The sequence below is a fragment of the Aquarana catesbeiana genome, linkage group LG01, assembly GCF_042186555.1.
Source record: "Aquarana catesbeiana isolate 2022-GZ linkage group LG01, ASM4218655v1, whole genome shotgun sequence".
NCBI classification, from domain to species: domain Eukaryota; kingdom Metazoa; phylum Chordata; class Amphibia; order Anura; family Ranidae; genus Aquarana; species Aquarana catesbeiana.
In genome coordinates this window covers 431949107-431969763 of record NC_133324.1, presented here as the reverse complement: position 1 = coordinate 431969763, position 20657 = coordinate 431949107, and the positions used below count along the sequence as shown (strand labels likewise).

Below are 20657 nucleotides of genomic sequence, written 5' to 3'. Positions count from 1 at the left end.
GTGTGGGATCTTTTTGGCATAGATGTGATTGGATGTGCGTCCTATAGTGGAATCACTAATGAAGACATGAATATATAAATGAAATGTATTCATATTGGCAAATGTCAACATATATAAATAATAAAAAATTCTATTCAAGGTTTTTGAAAAACATGTTTGTTATTTTTCAAAACCACAATAATGAGATGGGTGCTGGAATTTGACGTTCAAACGTATAAATTATCATACGGATAGGCGCAAGTATGGGCAAACTATGTGAGCTGGTGGCTGCGGTATAATGTAAACGGTGTATAGGATAAGAATTGGAATTGGGTCTATATGCATGTGATAAAAAGATGTGCATCCAACACCACTATCAGTGTCTACAAGAAAAGACTAAATATGTGTGTATGGTGCATAAATATATGCAAAAATTTTTAACGACATAAAGATAAAAATAATGATGAAAAGCAATTCTTTATATGTGTGTGTATGTGTATATACATGATGATTTCAACTTTCAAAAGACGTGGTGACATATGTGAATTGGAAGCTGGGCAGAAAACTGGCGTCCTGTCGCAATAATGCGACCAAAAGTCTCCTGATTTACAGGAGTCTATGTGTGAATAAATGCTTTTGCTTCAATTCCTACATGTGTGAATATTATTCTTTGCAACATATAAAGGATTGTGAAACTTATCACTCTCTGATAACCCCGCCACTCCAGCTTCACAAAAGTGCTCATTTAAAACCTTGCATCACTCCGTATGGGATGCATTAATCCCAATCAGGTAACAACATTAACGTTGCTGAACGTCTTTCTTTGAAGCAATCACATCTCTCGATGAGTTGTCTTCAAGTGTATGGGCAGAACTATATGAGGTAGATAAAAATGGGACAAAATGCAGTGTTTATGCACCTGTCTCTATTCTTTCTATACATAGTATAATATTGGCAGTGACCATATGACAGGTTCTTCCAATATATGTGTTTATATCAATAGATAAGTAACAATCTCACTAAACCAATTACTATGTGAAATAAACAACTGGTCTACCTCTTTGAAGACCACAACTCTTAAATCAACTCAAAACACATGGGAACCTTGCAAAAAAGGTAATGAACCATGTACACATGTGGTAAAAAACATTTGTGCAAAGTTAGGCTAGCCATACACCATACAATTCTCCCGTGCAACTCTGGTCCAGATTCACCAAAACCATACAATAGGAGGCCAAACCCAAACACCCTCAACTTGTATGCAATCAGGCAGGCCCTTCTACCACACAGCTGAAGGCAAATCCAAAGAAAATTGAACAAGAAAATTGCATGGTGTATGGCCAGCTTTAGTGTTATGGTCTACCTGCAGCTACCATCAAACAATAATGTCTAATTAGAAACGAGATTCAAGTGACAGTGAATGCAAAAGATATAGTAAATTGTTTCTTTTAAATGAAAACATATATGCATATCACTAGTCATTTGCTCGTATGGATTGGAGTGTGTGTAGCCCAATAAAATGTATCGGTTACTGGGGATATGTGTAAAAAAGGGAACTGATATATTGATATGTGTCCCTATATGTTTTTTTGCTCCATCATCCACCAAAAAAGGAATGTGGATGTGTAATCAAGGAAAAAGTTGGGAGGAAAGGGTTACAGATGTATTGCTCGGGGATATAGCTTCAATGTTGTTTTATTCATAGAAATGTGAAACGTCCCACTCAAAGTTTAACCCCCGTGGAATCCTGGTGTCTAACGAGAATATCCAAAGGACTTCTCGTTTGCACAGTAACTGGAATCTGTCACCTCCTCTCACCGGTGTGATGATTTTCTCAATGCCCTGAATAGTTAAACTGGAAGTGTCTTTGTGGTGTGTGTAAACCCAGTGCTTTGATACATTGGTTAAGATCTCTTTCTCAATGTTGTACAGGTGATCATGTAGCCTGTCTCTGAGACGCCGTGTTGTGCGTCCAACATATTGTACCTGGCAACTGGTGCATGTGATAACATATACCACAAATTTGGTGTTACAATTAATAAACACGGGGATCGAGAATTCTTTTTGATTGCTGCATGATTTTATGAGTTGACCCGTTTTAATGTACCTGCAGTAATTACAAGTTTTTATTCCACACTTGAAATTACCTGTGAAATTGAGCCAATTGGATTTTGTTCGGTTGGTTGAGAACAAACTGGGAGACAGTGAACGTCCCAATGTGGGTGCTCTGCGGGATACAACCTTGATCCCTTTAGAAAGGATGTTACTATATATAGGGTCATTATACAAAACAGGAAGGTGTTTCATGATAATTTTCTTGATTGTATTAAATTCTGAGCTGTATGGAGTAGAGAATACCGGGATTCTAGGGGACATGTCCCTTCTCTGTTGAATGTTTCTAGCTGTTTTTTTCTTTACAAGTGAAGGTCTTGGGATGGATCTTACTGTGTTGAGTGCTTTTTGTATTGATGTTTCTTTATAGCCACGAGCTTTAAACCTGTTTGCCATGCTTTTGGCTTCAGCCTCAAAAGCATCAGGAGAGCTACATAGGCGCTTTAACCTTAAAAACTGGCTATATGGAATGCCTCTGATGGTGTGTTTAGGGTGTGCAGAGTCAGCTCTAAGTAGAGTGTTGCCACTGAGAGGTTTTCTGTACAGACTGGATTGAATCGCATCACCGGACCCCACCAGTTGCACATCAAGGAATTCTATGGATCTGGATTGCAGATTTCCCGTAAATTTTAAGTTTAATGAATTGTCATTGAAATATGCCAGCCAGATATCCAAATTAGCTTCTCTATCTGATGTAATAAATAACAGGTCGTCTATAAAGCGACAGAAAAAGACCGTATCTTTGCGGCGGGGACTATTTGGTCCAAAGATGCGGGACCTCTCCCACCAGCCCATATAAATATTGGCCAGTGAGGGGGAAAATTTGGCTCCCATAGAGGCCCCGCATTTCTGGAGAAAATAGTCCCCATCAAACATAAAAAAATTGTGTGTTAAAAGGTACTCCAGGGCTTGTACAATGAACTCTTGTAAAATCAAAGAGAGTTTGCCTGTTTTTCTAAGAAAATAAGTGACTGCCTGGATCCCCAGATGATGTGGGATACTAGAGTACAAACTAGATACATCACAGCTGATCCATCTATAATTGTCTTCCCATTTAATGTCTTGCAGTTTGTTCAATAAATCGTTCGTGTCTTTTATGTAACCAGGGAGACTGGTGGCTATTGGCTGTAAATGAGAGTCTACCCACTCTCCTAGGCGTTCATTTAAAGAGCCTATCCCCGCCACTATAGGTCGACCTGTAAGGGGATTTAACCCCTTGTGGATCTTTGGTAGGTGGTGGAATATTGGTGTTATGGGGCATTCTGGAATAAGAAATTCTTTCTCCCTAGGAGTGAATATACCCATTTGTGTGGCTCTATCTATGAGTGTGGAGAGCGTGTTTTTGAAAGCAATAGTGGGGTTGGAGGGTAGTTTCTGGTATGTGTGTGTGTCAGATAGTTGACGCAGAGCTTCTTTTTTGTAGACTTCTACATCTAAAACCGCCACCATACCCCCCTTATCTGCGTTTCTGATGACAATCTGGTCGTCTGCGGAGAGCCTCTTAAAGGCTTGTCTCTCCTTGACGGACAGATTGTCCTGTGTAAATTTCTTTCTGTTGTAGCTGTGAGCCAGGTGTACCAAGTCCCCCTCCACCAGTTTTTGGAATGAGTCAAGATTCTTACCTCTGGCCGCCACCGGATAAAAATCTGATCTACCCCTGGAGATTTCAATATGTACATCCGTGGGATTTAGAGGACAAGGATCTGACTCATGTGCCAAATCAGTTAAATCCTGTAGAGCACAGTTATCAATGAATAGTATGGGTGAAGAAGGGGACTCACCTGTGTCACAGCTGTCTACAGACACATTGGGCTCATCCACTGCACAATCAAAAAAATGTTTCCTAAGAGTTAAAGTCCTTGAGAATTTATTAATGTCCAAAATTGTTTCAAAAAGGTTGAAATGTCTGCTAGGACAAAAGTTCAAACCTTTGGCCAACAGGCTGACCTCTTCTGTGCTCAGTTGTTTTTTGGACAAATTAATCACACTGTGTTTTACTTCCTCGGCGTCTTCGGCGTCTTCTCCCGCAGCATATAGCGTGTGTTGTTCGTGGCGTTTGTGTTTCCTACCACCTCTTCTTGTCTTTTTGTGGAGGGTTTCTTTTTCTTGGTTTGTCTGGACCTGTGAGGGTTTCCAGGGGAGCGGCTGTTGGTGGATCTGATGGATTCTGGTGGGGTTGGAGATCTGTCAAGTGATGAGTTTGACATGGTACGTGCTAGAGTGTTGTCGGCCGACTCCCCTTCATGGTCTGAGAAACTTACTCGTTTACCTCGGTTTTTGCGGGATCTGTTGGACTTGTAAAGTGGCTTGTGCCAGGTGTAGACCTTATTTCCTTGATAATCATCCTTATCCCGGGCCATTTTGCCTTTCTTGGTATCAATTACTGCTCTTTCCATTCGATCTAGTTTCTTGTTTAACCTTTCATCGAGTTCAGAGAAACCTTTAATCGCTTGAGAAGTGGTAAGATCTTTTTGTATTGTGGAAATATCCAGTTGTAACTTCTCTGTTTCTTTTTTCTTTGAGGCGATCAAAATCTCCATGAGTTTAAAGGAACAGGTGTCTAAAGTGTCTGTCCACTGTTTTTTGAAATCTTCATCAAATAAATCTGAGGTAGGAAATTTTTTGATTCTTAGTCCTCGAGGAATGTGCAGTATTGATACATATTCTGTAAGAAAAGTAATGTCCCAATAGGCTCTAATCTCTTTAGACATTAGTTGTTCTAATTTCCTAAAGAGCCTTATCACACAGGACCGGTGAGTCCATCTACCTCCCCCGACCCCCAGGCCTGGCAGACACATGCGCCGCAGCCATCCGGACCACCCACCTCCTCACAGCACTATACTCAGTGCTCGGCGGCATTTCCACGGCTGCTACGCGCGGCTTCAGACCCCTACCTCCAGGACCAGTCTCCTCTATCTCCAACACCATCAGCTCTCTCCCAGGACTTTCCACCCCTTCCAGGTCCCGCTCGCCCATCAGCGGATCTGCATCTCACACCAGGGGGAGAGGATGGGACACTATGGGCCATGGCAGCGTCCCCCCCCCCACCCAAGACGCAGAGACTTTCCAGATCCGGAGACAATGGTGTCTCTAAACAGCTGCCCTCTAATATCCTCACATACGCACAAAAGGCCAGCACCCCCCCAGGCTCCTCAACAGCTACCCATCATGAGGGACCCCTCCAAATGCCGCAGGCCCTGATGTGGAATGAACCGTGGGACCCCCCTGTTACAGGATCCCATCGGCCACCCGAGGCGGGCTCACTTAGCCCACGCTCCCCCCCTCCGGCACCAGCCTCGCCAGACCACCGAGTGGGCCATATACATGACCAATATATACCACCCCCATGGCACGCTTATTTTCAAGAGATGCCCACCAAACAAGATTTCAAACAACTCATAGAGGATGTCAAATCAACCTGCCGTTCTGAAATCCAGGTCCTCCAAACGGGACTCAAACATTTAGCAGATAGAGTGGAAATGGCGGAAGAGGAGATCCAAGAAACCAAGTTAGCAGTCCACAGAACACAGCTCCAGGGAGCGGAGCACCGTTCTCTCCTTAGAGATATGCAAAGACACAGAGGACCTGGACAACAGGGGGCGCCGCAACAACATCCGAATAAGAGGTGTCCCAGAGCCAGAGGGCAGCGAAGACCTGCAAACCACCTTGCAAACCATTTTCAACAACTTACTGGGAGAACCCTTTACGAAACATATAGAGATGGACAGAGCCCATCGAGCACTGCGACCTAAAGGCCCTGCATCAAAACCAAGGGATATCATTTGCAGAATCACTTCTTATCCCCTTAAAGAATCCATCATGAAACAAGCACGAATAACACGCAAAATCACCTTTGCTGGGACACAAATTCAGCTTTACCCTGACCTGTCCTGGATCACCCTACAGAAACGAAGACTTCTTCAACCACTACTACAAGAGCTGCAAAACAAAGCAATCCCCTATAGATGGGGTTTCCCCTTCACTCTCACAGCAAAACTACAGGGAACCTCCGCAGTTCTGCGATACCCCGAAGATCTCCGAGTATTCTGCAATACCCTGGAAATACAACCTCCACAGCTGCCGGAATGGGACTTAGTAACCATCTCCCCATCACCGCCTACAGTATGGCAGAAAGTATCTTCCTCAAACCGGCCTCGAAACCCAGAAGTACCCCGCAAACCTGCCAAACCCAGACGCTGATCAACGTCACTGCTCTACCACAGTCCACACCAAACTGCAAGACGTGATTAACTCAACGTATTGACTTTTCATGTTCAGGACTAAACGTTTGGTCAAACATACTAGCTTAGTACCCCCCAAATTGCCCCTACGCCACAGTTCACATAAATACCAAGGGCTTGCTATGATCGAGCTCCAGGAGAGTAGACGCATTGCCGTTCGTCTCCTCCCCCCCCCGTTCCTGATTTTTAGTTCAGGAAGTTAAATAAGTGTTTTATATTTCTACATTGGTTACGGATCCCCTGGTGGCCCCCCCCCGGCCGCCCCAATAGGGCGACCGGCGGACGGACACTTGGAATTCCGTGTTACTTAGGCCTATTGGCCACTTATAGTTTGCTAATGTGTGCGTTCTATCACCACCTGGTCTTACTTAACCTTCTTCTTCTCTCCCAGCCCTCTCCCTCCTCTTCCCCTTACTGTAGGAATCAACCTCCCGCAGCGGTGCGGGTGAAAGGCCCTGGTTTCCTCCCGGATGGTGTCGGATCCTGGTCCTTTATCCCCAGGCCCTGGTGCTCCATCACTAGGTAAGCAAACACACACCCACCCACATGTAATTAGATGGCAAAGTTACTATCCCTAAATGTACACGGCCTGAACTCTAACAGAAAAAGGCATTTGGCACTGCGGGAGTTCAGACAGTCGGGAGCTGATATCGTAATGGTACAGGAGACACATTTCAATAAGGAAGGCTCGTTCGCATTCGCCTCCAAATACTTCCCAAAGGTCTATCTCTCATCTGGCACCCAAAAAAAAGCAGGAGTGGCTATATTATTCAAAAAGGGAACCCCCTTCACTTGCACAAACCATTACTCCGACCCTAAGGGCCACTTTATTATTCTACAGGGGCACTGGCATACACAACCTATTATGCTGTGCGCGATATACGCGCCTAACACTAAACAACACAATCTCCTCTCTAAAATATACAAGCGTCTTTTCAAGTCAGCCCCCGGGATCTTAGTGGTGGGGGGAGATTTCAATCTTGTACAATCAGCAGCTGTCGATCGCCAGGTGGTGGGCTCCAGGGTATCTCCACCAGGTGTCCTCCGGGGCTCTAGACTGTTTCGACAAATCTCCAGACGCTATGCGCTCTTTGATGCCTGGAGGGCCCTTCACCCGGGAGATCGGCAGTTTACATTTTACTCCGCCCCCCACCATACACACTCCCGAATAGATTATTTCTTTGTTAACAACCATACACTCAGACTTACACGAAAAGCTCAAATACTCCCCATCTCGTGGTCGGATCATGCCCCGATTCTACTAGAGCTAGAACTAGATAATCCCAACCGTAAACCCTACAACTGGAGGCTTAACTCATTTCTCCTTCAGCACCTCCCTTCCCAGGTCGAACTAAATACCACCTTAAAACACTACTTCATTGAAAACAACACACCAGATATATCGCCAACCACCCTCTGGGAGGCCCACAAGGCAGTCCTACGCGGCAAATGCATAGCCTTGTCCTCCGCAATGAAAAAAGATTCCCTAGCCGCAAAGCTAAAAACTGAACAGGACCTTAGAGTGTCTGAACGCAAACTTCAAGCCACCCCTTCCATACCCTTGCTCCGGAAGGTCATTAGCCTTCGCACTAGGCCAGGTAGAAAAAGCACTGACAAGACTAAAGCAAATATACTACGATAAAGGTAACAAAGCACATTCCCTTTTAGCTAACAAACTGCGGGACAAATTCCACATGCAGACACCACATCAGATTAAAAAAAAGTCGGGACATATAGTCTCCCACCCCAAAGAAATAGCTCAAGTTTTTGCGGACTTCTATAAACACTTATACAATAACCCAGACATACCTAGCAATCCCCCTTCCCCCGACCTGTCTTATAAAATGCGAGAATACTTAGAACGCAGTGGAGTCCCCCACTTAACACCCTCCGACCTACTAACCTTGAACACACAGATTACAGATGAGGAGATAGAGATGACCATTAAATCCCTCCCGTCCCATAAAGCCCCGGGACCCGACGGATTCCCATATGAATATTATAAGACATTTCTCCCCACACTGCTTCCACATATGAGCAAGGTCTTCCATGCCTTTCTTCACAAGGCCGATATACCACCGGACATGCACCGTTCTTTTATCACCTTAATTCCTAAACCAGACAAAGACCCCTCCCTATGTACCAATTACAGACCCATTGCATTACTGAACTCCGACCTTAAAATTTTCACCAAACTACTTTCCAATCGCCTAAACCAGATTCTCCCCTCACTGGTCCATAAAGACCAGGTAGGGTTCGTCCCGATGCGTCAGGCTGGAGACAATACCAGAAAAATCATAGACCTGGTGGAGGTGGTGAATAGAGAACACCAGGCGGCACTGTTGCTCAGTTTAGACGCAGAAAAAGCGTTTGATCGCTTGGGATGGCCCTTTCTATTTGCCACTCTACAATTCATGGGCTTTCGAGGCCCCTTCCTACAAGCAATCAGACATTTATACACAGGCCCAACATCCCAAGTCAGGACCCCCTTTGCATTATCCCCTACATTCTCAGTGGCGAACGGGACCAGGCAGGGATGCCCACTCTCGCCCCTGCTATTTGCACTCTGCGTCGAACCCCTAGCCGCATCCATTAGGAGAAACCCAGACATACGAGGAATATCAGTTAGAGGGAGGGAGTTTAAAATCTCCCTTTTTGCAGATGATATCATACTCTCAGTGACTCAACCTCATATCACTCTTCCAATTCTGCAAACAGAACTAGATCGCTTTCGCGCATTATCAGGGTATAAGATAAATGCATCAAAATCAGAGGCCCTCCCAATTAACATTCCTCCTAACGAGGTCTCACTTTTAAAAACTAATTTTCCATTCACATGGAAAACAAATTCCCTGAAATATCTAGGCATATTTATTACACCCAAATTTAGTACCATATACCAAGAAAATTTCCCATCACTGTTTCGATCTATAAGATCCTCACTGACTCAATGGAAAAAACACCACATCTCTCTACTAGGTAGAATAGCCTCAATAAAAATGACTATCCTCCCAAGGCTTTTATATCTCTTCCAAACACTACCTATACCAATCCCGATTGCCCATCTGAAAAAACTCCAATCCGATCTATTACAGTTCACATGGAATTACAAAAGGCACAGGGTCCCGAGGTCGGTACTGATGGCATCCCGCAATGAAGGGGGATTTGGCGTTCCCTAAGATTATTAAATATTATCACGCAGCTCAATTACGAGCGATAGCCTCCTGGTATACCCACAAATCTTATAACAAATGGACCGAAATCGAAAAACTATGGCTTGCTCCCATACATCCAAATAATCTGCTGTGGAGTGCGAATGTGGACGTAGCCCCTGAGCGTATGCTGGGTCCCATGTCCCACTTGAGACGGCTGTGGCGCACCCTGGCCCCCAAACATAATCTCTCCTCAGATAGATCGCTCCTGACCTCTTTTATTTGTAACCCCAAAGTGCCGGATAGTCTAACCTACCAAATGTCACATCATTGGACAGCCCGGAACTTGTTCCACTATGGAAACCTGGTGGACCCCAGAACAAGGAAACTGCTGCCATTCAGCGAACTACAAACTAAACATGACCTCCCCAGACAGGCACTTTACGGGTATCTACAAATTCGGCACTACGCACTCACTATTACACCCACCCTACAATTTTCACCACCATCAGCGTTTGAAACAACAATCTTGGCGGGCAATAATCAGAGGGGGCTTATATCGAGCATATACAAGATTTTGAACGTCTTCTCAGAGGACAGCCAGGGTAAACACCTGTATATGACTAAATGGGAGGGGATCCTTGGGGAGGAACTCCCTATCTCGCAATGGCAGATAATCTGGAATCAAACAGCGAAGAGTTCAATGTGTTCTTTATATAAAGAAAACTCCTATAAAATCCTCTTGCTGTGGTATATGACCCCAGATGTTCTCCATACCATATTCCCCAATAGTTCCGATAGATGCTGGAGATGCCAGGGAGCGAGGGGCACCTTCCTACATATATACTGGAGCTGCCCATTGTTGACTCCTTATTGGTCCACGGTCCAGCAACTACTGGAACGCCTCCTGGACATACAAATCCAGGCTTCCCCAAAATTCTTCCTCCTGGGCCTACCGCCGCCTAAATTTCCCACCCCATATAAAAAACTGGTATGTCACATACTGACGGCGGCAAGATGCCTTATAGCATTACATTGGAAGCGTTCCTCACCCCCCTCTGCCGAGGACCTGTACACTAGAATAAAGGACATAGAAGTGATGGAAAAGATGACAGCTAGAATACAGGATACATTGGAAGCACATAACAGGGTCTGGGAGCTATGGCACCTCCGGGAGGACCCACCATGACCAGGTAACACCACCGTTGATATACCTACTATACCCCCCCTCTCTAATCCCCTCTCTCTCCACTACCCACCTCTTTTTCTTTATGTTATACATACCTGCAACTTCTTAGCAACAGATAACTAAGTTTTGATTCTGCTTTTACAGTAAGATTATAAACTTGCCAGTAAATATAGTACATGGAAGACGATGACACTAAGCTGGCATTTTGTAAAACTTTAATATTGGAACATGGCATTTGATTATTGATACTGTGTACAAGAATTCAACACTACTGTACTACTGTCACAAACGCCAACTGTTATTGCATATTGTACTGCAAAAATGGAAAATAATAAAAATGTTATTTGGAAAAAAAAAAAAAAAAAGACAAATGTGAAGACACCTACCGCCCCTAGTGTTTATGTAATATAAGGCTGCTGCCCCTTTAATGGTGTGATTGCACTATAGTGAAAGAAAAAGGAGGAAAAAAAAAAAAAAAAAAAGAAGAAAAAAGGACTGGCGTTTCCCCTTTCAAACATGCATACAAAAATCTCTACAGTACTTTATATGAAATAATGTGAACAATAGGCAATACATTAGCTTAAAACAAATCCTCAACATAAAGGTCCAACAATGGTAGTGCTACACCTGGCGCTGCTGATCAGGTGGACCTGATTGGACAGTCTGTTCACCCCTATCGACCAGCAGGGGTAAACACATTTGTGGTCCCTCCTGGAGCTTTTACTATTGTAGTAGTATACAACGGGAGAGAGGAGAGAGAAGCCTGGCGGAGAAGTGAACATAGGTCTATTGAGAAGTAGATCTGTTTTCTGCTTGACGGTCACTTGGTGGTAAAAATGTTCTGGTGAGTGCATATATTAATTAGTTTTCATCAACTGGTGGCGCACAAGATTTGTAGGATTTCGGACACTATCACCTTTGAAGAAGCAGGGTTTGGTTACACTTTACCATATATGGACTTTTAAGTCAAGGATTTGTTTTAAGCTAATATATTCAATCACACATTTCATATACAATTGCTGTATTGATTTTTGTATGTATGCACACATTTGATCTAAAGGGGCAGCGTCATCCTTTGTTTTTTTAGTTTCATGGAAAAAGGTCTTATTTCTCTTGAGCCCAGTCACACCTTTACTGCATATACACTTGAGAAGTGCTTAGGTTTCTGCGTGTTGCATTATAGAAACAGTCTTCCTTTAAATGAGCTGTCAATATGCCTAAACACACCTGCACTGATTTTTGGCAATGTAGCATTATCAAAGCACAGCTTTAACATCTGCATTGTGGTAGACTATAGTACAGGTAATTTGTTTCTTTACTTAAGGGCCAATTCACACCAGATGCAGTCCAGAGGTTTTTTTCTGCATCAAAAACTCATGAACATTAGATTATATGGGTTCCAATGGCCTAGTTCACATCAGTGCAGTCAGTTCCAGTGCAGAAAGAAATATACTACATGCTGCATTTTTTCTGTACAGAACAGTACTGAAATGTGGAAAACCGCATCAAAAACACACCACAATGCATCTAAAAGCATAAAAATGCATTATAGCAAAGAGGGGAAACACGTTGAAAACAAAATTAAAAAGCACACCAGAAGGCATCAAAAGTATGCATGCTGAAATGCATTTAAATTGCATTTCTTTGGTGTGAACTGACCCTCAGCGAGAGTTGGGATGCATTCAAAAATGAATGACAATTGCATACAGTGCTTTACCTTGCAAATGTTAGCTTGCATTACAGCAATGCATAAACATGCATATGGCCTCAGGGATTTCCTGTGAGGAGAGATCAGTATTTTGTAAATCCTTACATATACCCCCGTGAAGAGGAGGAGATTAGCCTCTGGTGATAGATTGAAAAAAAAAAAAAAACACTCCCTACATAAGTTGTACCCTTATTTATCTGTAGCACTCTTCTCTACAGACATTCAAAGAATTTACCTAGCATTTCTCAGCTCCAGAAGGCAGGGATCGAATGTCACACTGCACAACAGAGCAGGGAGCAGAGTGTAGTTTGAGACCTGAGGGGTAGGAAATGGATACGCCTCCTCTACAGTCTTATGGAGAAACATGCACAGCTGAGGCTGTCAATCGTGTTCTATAATGCTGCAAGGGTATCCTTTCCAGGGATTGTCTGGTGTCCGCATAGACTGTCAGAAGTGACTTGTGCAGATCGCAAATGAATGATCGAGCAAGCAGAAATCACACTAGGTGCTTTGGGTTTAGGCAAGTACACACTATAGAAGGATATGCTTTGTTTAGTTTAGGGGTTTACAACCACTTGTGCGCCAGGATCTGCAGTACTGCTGATACAATTATATGGGTGTTCCAGGGATCCCTGTAGAATTTAAAAGATACAAATACAACAGGAGATGCTAAACACAGTGCTGGGCACATTTGCAAATTATAACTAGAAGATTGTACGGTTGGATTATCCAAAACAAAAATCTAGGGCTGACTGCCACCAGTCTGCACACTTCACTAAAATGACTGACCATTCAGTGGATATAAACATATGCCCCTGAAAAATATCCTAGGCTATGTATAATTTACAGAACAGAAAAGTGCTTTAATCTACTCATTCACTTCTTCAGGAAAAGAAAAGTACTTTTTGGGCTCGCATTTATAAAAGCTGAATGTCTGTGTAGATGATGGCTGAATACCTTATCAAAGGCTTCCTGGACGGATGCAGACTCTTTCAAAAACTCTTCCACAAAAGAGTTAACATATCGCTGCCTTGTTTCATGAGGCACTTTAGAACTGCTTTCAGGAATAACCGATGCCTTTCTGCGGCATGATATCTAAGCACAAACACAAAACACCAATATAACCAAGATGAAAATAGTTTGCATTAGCTTTCGAATACTAAAATATGCACAAATTTGAGAAGAGAAACAAAAAAGGTTTACACACGAAGATAGCTTATTAGCTTATTTTGGTACAGATCAGCATGAAAAAAAAACAAACACCAGGAACCCTGTCAGGGAAAATGCAGAAATGGTCACGGATTACCTTTTTTCAAAAATAAAAGCTCCAGAGCCATCAACTTTATCCTGGTCTGGGCACTTAGAGTAGGGCCAAAGTGCTTTTGACCCTACTTGTGGGTCACAGGAGTGTACTTTATTCTGTATCCCTGTACTGACTTGTATTCAGCTAACAGCGGGTTCAAGTCCGCTGTCAGCTGATGTCACTTAGCCGGTCCAGACCCTGGAGAGCTCTTGACTTTACAGAAATTCTAAAAAAAAAGTGTACGTTTTTTACATTCATGCATTATAAGCACGAAGCTAAAAACCTTTAGTGTGCAGCTCCAACCTCCCTTAAAACTTACCTAAGCTTGATCTAGATGTAGCAATGTGCACAAGAGCAGCTGCTCTCCCAGCTCTCTGCCTCCCACTGCTGTCAATCACAGCCAGTGAGGAGGGAGCAAGAGGCAGGGCCGAGCCCTGTTCTGTGCATCTTGTAGACACAGCAGGGCTCAGGAGTGAGCATACATGAGTGCCCCCATAGCAAAAGGCTTGCTATAGGAGCATTCAGCAGGGAGGGAGGGGCCAGGATCGCCAACAGCGAGCCCGAGAAGAGGATGATCAGGGCTGCTATTTAATATCACTTTAATGTGGGGATCCACCTAGAAGCCTGACCGGCAGCTGACTCAGCCTCTCACCAAGCCGCTGAGAGCTTGAGCTAGCTGCTCTCGCCCCCTTCACAGTCCGGTGCTCCAGGAAGTGCTGAAGGGGCAGAGCTCAGTGACAGACTCATTGAAGACCAAGAACTGAGTAATCAATGATTAATCGCTCAGCTCCTGGTCTTGGAGGTAGCAGGAGACCAATGCTGCATCCACCTAGGTAATTAGGTTTGTGTTTTTTGTAAGTTTTTTTTTTTTTTTTTAAGCAGACTGTAAAAGATCGCCGTCAGTATTTCCAGAATATACATACAGAAAAAAAATAAATAAAACACATCGAAGTTACTTACCGGTAAGGTCTTTTCCAAGAGTTTTTCAGGACAGCCACCTTTGAGACCTCGGCTCCTCCCTTCTCAGGAAATACCACCTCCACTAGAGCTTTAAGCCACTCGCCACCAACCAGCCCTTCAGTTTTCTACGAGAACCTCTGGCCAGTCTAGGGAGACACGAACATATACCAACCTTCACTTTCCTGATGCTCCCACGTCCCAGTGCTGTCCTGAAAGACTCTTGGAAAAGACGTAACCGGGAAAAGACATAGCCTGTAAGTAATTTAGATTTTCCCCCTTTCGTCTTTCAGGACAGCCACCTTTGAGAGTATAAACGAGCACTTACCCTGCTTGAAGAACTTTACGCCCGAAGGCCTGGTCTTTGGCAGATAACAAATCCAGCCTGTAGTGCTTAACGAAGGTGGTAAAGCTTGACCATGTCGCCGCTCTACAGGATTTGCACCAGCCCACTGCCTGCAATGTTGCCATAGCCCTAGTGGAATGGGCCCCAATACCTTTCCGGGACCTCCACCCCCTTGACTACATATGCCTGACTAATAGCCAACTTGAGCCATCAAGTTATTGTACGCCTAGAGGCTTTGGAAACCCCCCCCCCCCCATGCCCCTAAAAAGGAAACAAAAAAAGGAATCAGACTTTCTGAATTGTGCCGTACTATTCAAGTACCCTAGAACATCTTGCCTGTTAAAAATATGCTCCTGTTCCCTCACAGGATTTGAACAAAAAAGTAGGCAAAATGATTTCTTGGTTTCTATGAAATTTAGAAGTAATTTTTGGCAAAAAAGCCGGATTGGTTTTAAACACTACCCGATACGGAAAAATTTGAAGAAACTGTGCCCTAAGCGAAAGGGCTTCCAGCTCACTAACCCTCCTTGTGGTAGTGATTGCTACTAAAAAAAAACAGTTTTGAGAGTTAGCAACTTGACTGCACAAGACTATTGACTCAAAGGGCTCCCCTCTAAGGATGAGCTCAGGAGTGTTCGCAACCCACACAGCCCACCAGGAAGTCGGCACTGCACATCGCTAATCACAGGCAGCGAGACATTTCTCGATCTCTGTAGCCGCGGATTGGGAAAATGACTCACTGCCTGCGATTAGCACTATGCAGTGCCGACTTCCTGGCGGGCTTAGCACGTGCGGGTTGCGAACGCGCCTGAGCTCATCCTTATTCCCCTGTAAGAGCCTGTAACACGAGAAAGATCCTACAGGGAAAGGGTGGGATCTAACTGGTCTTTGTCTGCTTAGGGCTTTAAAGAACCTCAACCTGGCCTTTCAAAGTGCTAAGGGCCAGCCCCTTGTCTGCCCCACTCTACAGGAACTCCAGTACTGTTACTGGGTTGTGTATGTTAAAGGAGCTTTCTGCGTATCGCGAGTGCACGTGGGCTGCGAGTGCACGTGCATTGTATTGTTGAGTACCTGTGTATTGTTGAGTAGTAGTGTCAGGAAGCTAGTTAGACAATTTGGACAGGGTATAATCCGAATCCTCATTAAATTGGTAGGTACGATGTCCGGCGTATGTGAAGATGCGACTCGGTGTACATCTTGCGGCATGTATGCGTTCCTTGATTATTTGATTGAGGGAGAATAAGGGTGTGCAAAATGTAAGCACATTGTTTCCCTGGAAGTTCAGGTTCTGATTCTAGGGAAGCAACTGTCAGCACTGAGAAGACCCGCCATACTAAAGGAGAGTCGGGAGCGTACCCGGCAGGGGCCAGCAGAGGCGGGTGGAGACAAAGAGGTGCAGGCACCTGAAAGAGTAGATGGGTGAAAGTCAGGAAAGATAGAGGGGGAAGTGCCAGGAGGCTGATCCTGGGCTAGAGCCTCCCAATAAGTGACATTGGTGAGACTCTCCTAGCTGCCAGGGGAAGAATTCCTCCAGTAAGAGTGGAGGGGGGAAGCGAAGGGAACTCTAATTCTTAGAAGGACAGAGGGCAGTCTGTGACAAAGACCTGAAGCGCCGAACTGTATGCCGTCTACCGGGCGCTCGGGTTCAGCACATTACTGCTCTCGTGGACAGATTACTGTGAGGGGCTGGGGAAAACCCAGCTGTCATGGTGCACATTGGCACCAATGACAAAGTCAGAGGCAGATGGAGCGTCCTAAGGAACGGTTTTAGGGACTTGGTAGCCAAATTGAGAAAAAAGGACCTCCCAGGCAGTATCAGGAATACTACCAGTACATCGAGCCACACCAGAAAGGCAGAGAGATTGGGAAAGTAAACAAGTGGCTGAGGAGCTGGTGTAGTAAGGAGGGGTTTGGGTTCCTAGAGGACTGAGCCGCCTTCTCAGTTATTCATCAGTACTATAGAAGGGACAGACTGTACTTAAATGAGGGTGCAGATGGGCTGGGAGTAAAAATAACTAAAAAGTTAGAGAGGTTTTTAAACTAGGTGACGGTGGGGGGGGGGGCCTTAGGGGAGGGTCTAGAGGTAGGGATAGTCAGCGCAAAACAAAGTCCAGAGGGTAGTATTGGGGGCATTAGTGGTAGGTTGACTAAAGCACATTAACCCAAGGTAAGTGTAGTAACATGTGCTAGTTGCCATCTCAGAACACTATATACAATAAGAGCATAGTATGCAACCGGTCTAAACTACATGGCATGTTCACCAATGCCAGGAGCCTGGCAGATAAGATGGGTGAACTAGAGATACTGTTGTACGAGGATGATTTGGATTTTGTGGGAATTTCAGAGACTTGGTTCAACAGCTCTCATGATTGGCTGGCAACCATTCAAGGGTATACCCTTTATCGTAGGGATAGAGGGTAAAAAAAAAGGGTGAGGGGTATGCCTGTATATCAAGAACATTGTACAAGTGAATGTGAGATGACATCACTAAAGGGAGCTAGGGAGGAGGTGGAATCCTTATGGGTAAAGCTCCAAAGGGATGAAGCTAAGGGGAAAATACTGGGGAGTATGCTATAGGCCCCCTAACCTAAGGGAGGAGGGGGGAGGCGGCCCTCCTATCACAATTTGGATTAGCAGCAAGGATGGGAAGTGTTATAATGGGGGATTTTAATTATCCAGACATGGACTGAACAGAGGGAACTACGCATTTGTCTAAGGCTCGCCAGTTCCTAAATGCCTTACAGGACAATTTCATGGGTCAGATGGTAGACACACCAACTAGAAATAAAGTGTTACTAGATCTACTGATTACCAAATATACAGACCTGATCATGGCTGTGGAAATACGAGGTTTTTTTTTTTTTTTAAACAGCGATCACAGGTCAATTGGCTTTGGTATAAATCACACAAATAGGAAACATAAGGGAAAGACACTGAATTAAAAAAAGAGCCAACTTCCCTAAACTACGAACCTTGCTAGAAAATATAAATTGGGATAAAATCTTAGGAACAAAGAACAGAGGAGAGATGGGTTCACTTTAAGAGCATATTAAATAAGGGCATTAGCCAGTGCATCCCATTGGGTAATGAAATCAAAAGAGCGAAGTCCTGGATGGCTTAATGCCAATGTAAAAATGCATATAAAAGCAAAAAAAGGCCTTCAAAAAAAAAAAAAAAAAAAAAAAAACACAAGGTTGAGGGGTCATCAGCATTCAAACTTTATAAAGAATGCAACAAGAAATGTAAGGGTGTAATTAGAGCGGCTACGAACACGAAAGACACATAAACGGAGGAGAGCAAAAAAAAAATCCCCAAAAATTCTTGAAAGTATGTAAACAGAAAAAAAAAAAAAAAAAAAAACCACACACAACACACACACACACACACACACACACACAAAAAAGACCATATTGGCCCCATAAAGAATGAGAAAGAAGAAGGTGGAAACTTTGCAAGAAGATTTGAACAAATGAATGGGGTGGGAAACATGGCAAATGAGGTTTAATGTAGAAAAATGTAAAATAATGCATTTGGGTGGCAAAAATGAATGCAACTTATACACTAGGGGGAGAACCTCTGGTTACAAAGGATGGGGAGATGGCGAAGGTATTGAATTTATTCTTCTCCTCAGTCTTCACGAGTGAATCGGGGGGCTTCAGTAACCAAAACTGCAGTGTTTATCCTCATGACACAACACAGGAAGCACCTCCATGGTTAACAGAGGACAGACTTGAGAAACTTAACATTAATAAATCACCGGGACCAGATGGCTTGCATCCGAGGGTACTTAGGGAACTCAGTCAAGTGATTGCCAGACCGTTGTTCCTAATTTTTACAGATAGTCTACTGACTGGAATGGTACCAGCTGATTGGAGAAAAGCCAATGTAGCACCAATATTTAAAAACGGCCCAAAATACATCCCTGGGAATTACAGACCAGTTAGCCTAACATCGATAGTATGTAAACTCTTGGAGGGGATGATAAGGGACTATATACAGGATTTTAGTAATACGAACGATATCATTAGCAGTAATCAGCATGGATTCATGAAGAATCATTCTTGCCAAACCAATCTATTAACCTTCTATGAGGAGGTGAGTTGCCATCTAGATAAAGGAAGGCCTGTAGACGTGGTGTATCTGGATTTTGCAAAAGCATTTGACACAGTTCCCCATAAACGTTTACTGTACAAAATAAGGTCAGTTGGCATGGACCATAGGGTGAGTACATGGATTGAAAACTGGCTACAAGGGCGTGTTCAGAGGGTGGTGATAAATGGGGAGTACTCAGAATGGTCAGGGGTGGGTAGTGGGGTTCCCCAGGGTTCTGTGCTGGGACCAATCCTATTTAATTTGTTCATAAACGATCTGGAGGATGGGATAAACAGTTCAATCTCTGTATTTGCAGACGATACTAAGCTAAGCAGGGCAATAACTTCTCCACAGGACGTGGAAACCTTGCAAAAAGACCTGAACAAATTAATGGGGTGGGCGACTACATGGCAAATGAGGTTCAATGTAGAAAAATGTAAAATAATGCATTTGGGTGGCAAAAATATGAATGCAATCTATACACTGGGGGGAGAACCTCTGGGGGAATCTAGGATGGAAAAGGACCTGGGGGTCCTAGTAGATGATAGGCTCAGCAATGGCAGGCAATGCCAAGCTGCTGCTAACAAAGCAAACAGAATATTGGCATGCATTAAAAGGGGGATCAACTCCAGAGATAAAATGATAATTCTACCGCTCTACAAGACTCTGGTCCGGCCGCACCTAGAGTATGCGGTCCAGTTCTGGGCACCAGTCCTCAGGAAGGATGTACTGGAAATGGAGCGAGTACAAAGAAGGGCAACAAAGCTAATAAAGGGTCTAGAGGATCTTAGTTATGAGGAAAGGTTGCGAGCACTGAACTTATTCTCTCTGGAGAAGAGACGCTTGAGAGGGGATATGATTTCAATTTACAAATACCGGACTGGTGACCCCACAATAGGGATAAAACTTTTTCGCAGAAGAGAGTTTACCAAGACTCGTGGCCACTCATTAAAATTAGAAGAAAAGAGGTTTAACCTTAAACTACGTAGAGGGTTCTTTACTGTAAGAGTGGCAAGGATATGGAATTCCCTTCCACAGGCAGTGGTCTCAGCGGGAAGCATTGATAGCTTCAAGAAACTATTAGATAAGCACCTGAATGACCACAACATACAGGGATATACAATGCAATACTGACACATAATCACACACATAGGTTGGACTTGATGGACTTGTGTCTTTTTTCAACCTCACCTACTATGTAACTATGTAACAATGTAACCTCTGGGGGACTCTAGAAAGGAAAAAGGACCTGGGGGTTTTAGTAGATGATTGGCTCAGCAATGGCATGCAATGCCAAGCTGCTGCCAACAAAGCAAGTAGAACATTGGCATGCATGAAAAAAGATTAACTCCAGGGATAAAGCAATAACTCTCCCACTCTACAAGACACTGGTCCGGCCGCACCTAGAGTATGCTGTCCAGTTCTGGGCACCAGTCCTCAGGAAGGATTTACTGGAAATGGAGAGAGTGTACAAAGAAGAGCAACAAAGCTAATAAAGGGTCTGGAGGACCTTAGTTATGAAGGAAGTTTGCAAGCACTGAACTTATTCTCTCTGGAGAAAAGATGCTTGAGAGGGGA

General features: G+C 44.0%; 1 protein-coding gene across 1 annotated transcript in view; it reads right to left on the bottom strand.

Moving 5' to 3' along the window:
• LOC141148420 (RNA exonuclease 1 homolog) overlaps positions 1-20657 on the bottom strand; it is a 196085-nt gene that overhangs the window by 86828 nt on the left and 88600 nt on the right. The window contains exon 6 of the mRNA XM_073635918.1: positions 13339-13476. Coding sequence (XP_073492019.1) covers positions 13339-13476 — 138 coding nt within the window. The remainder of the gene's footprint in view (positions 1-13338; positions 13477-20657) is intronic.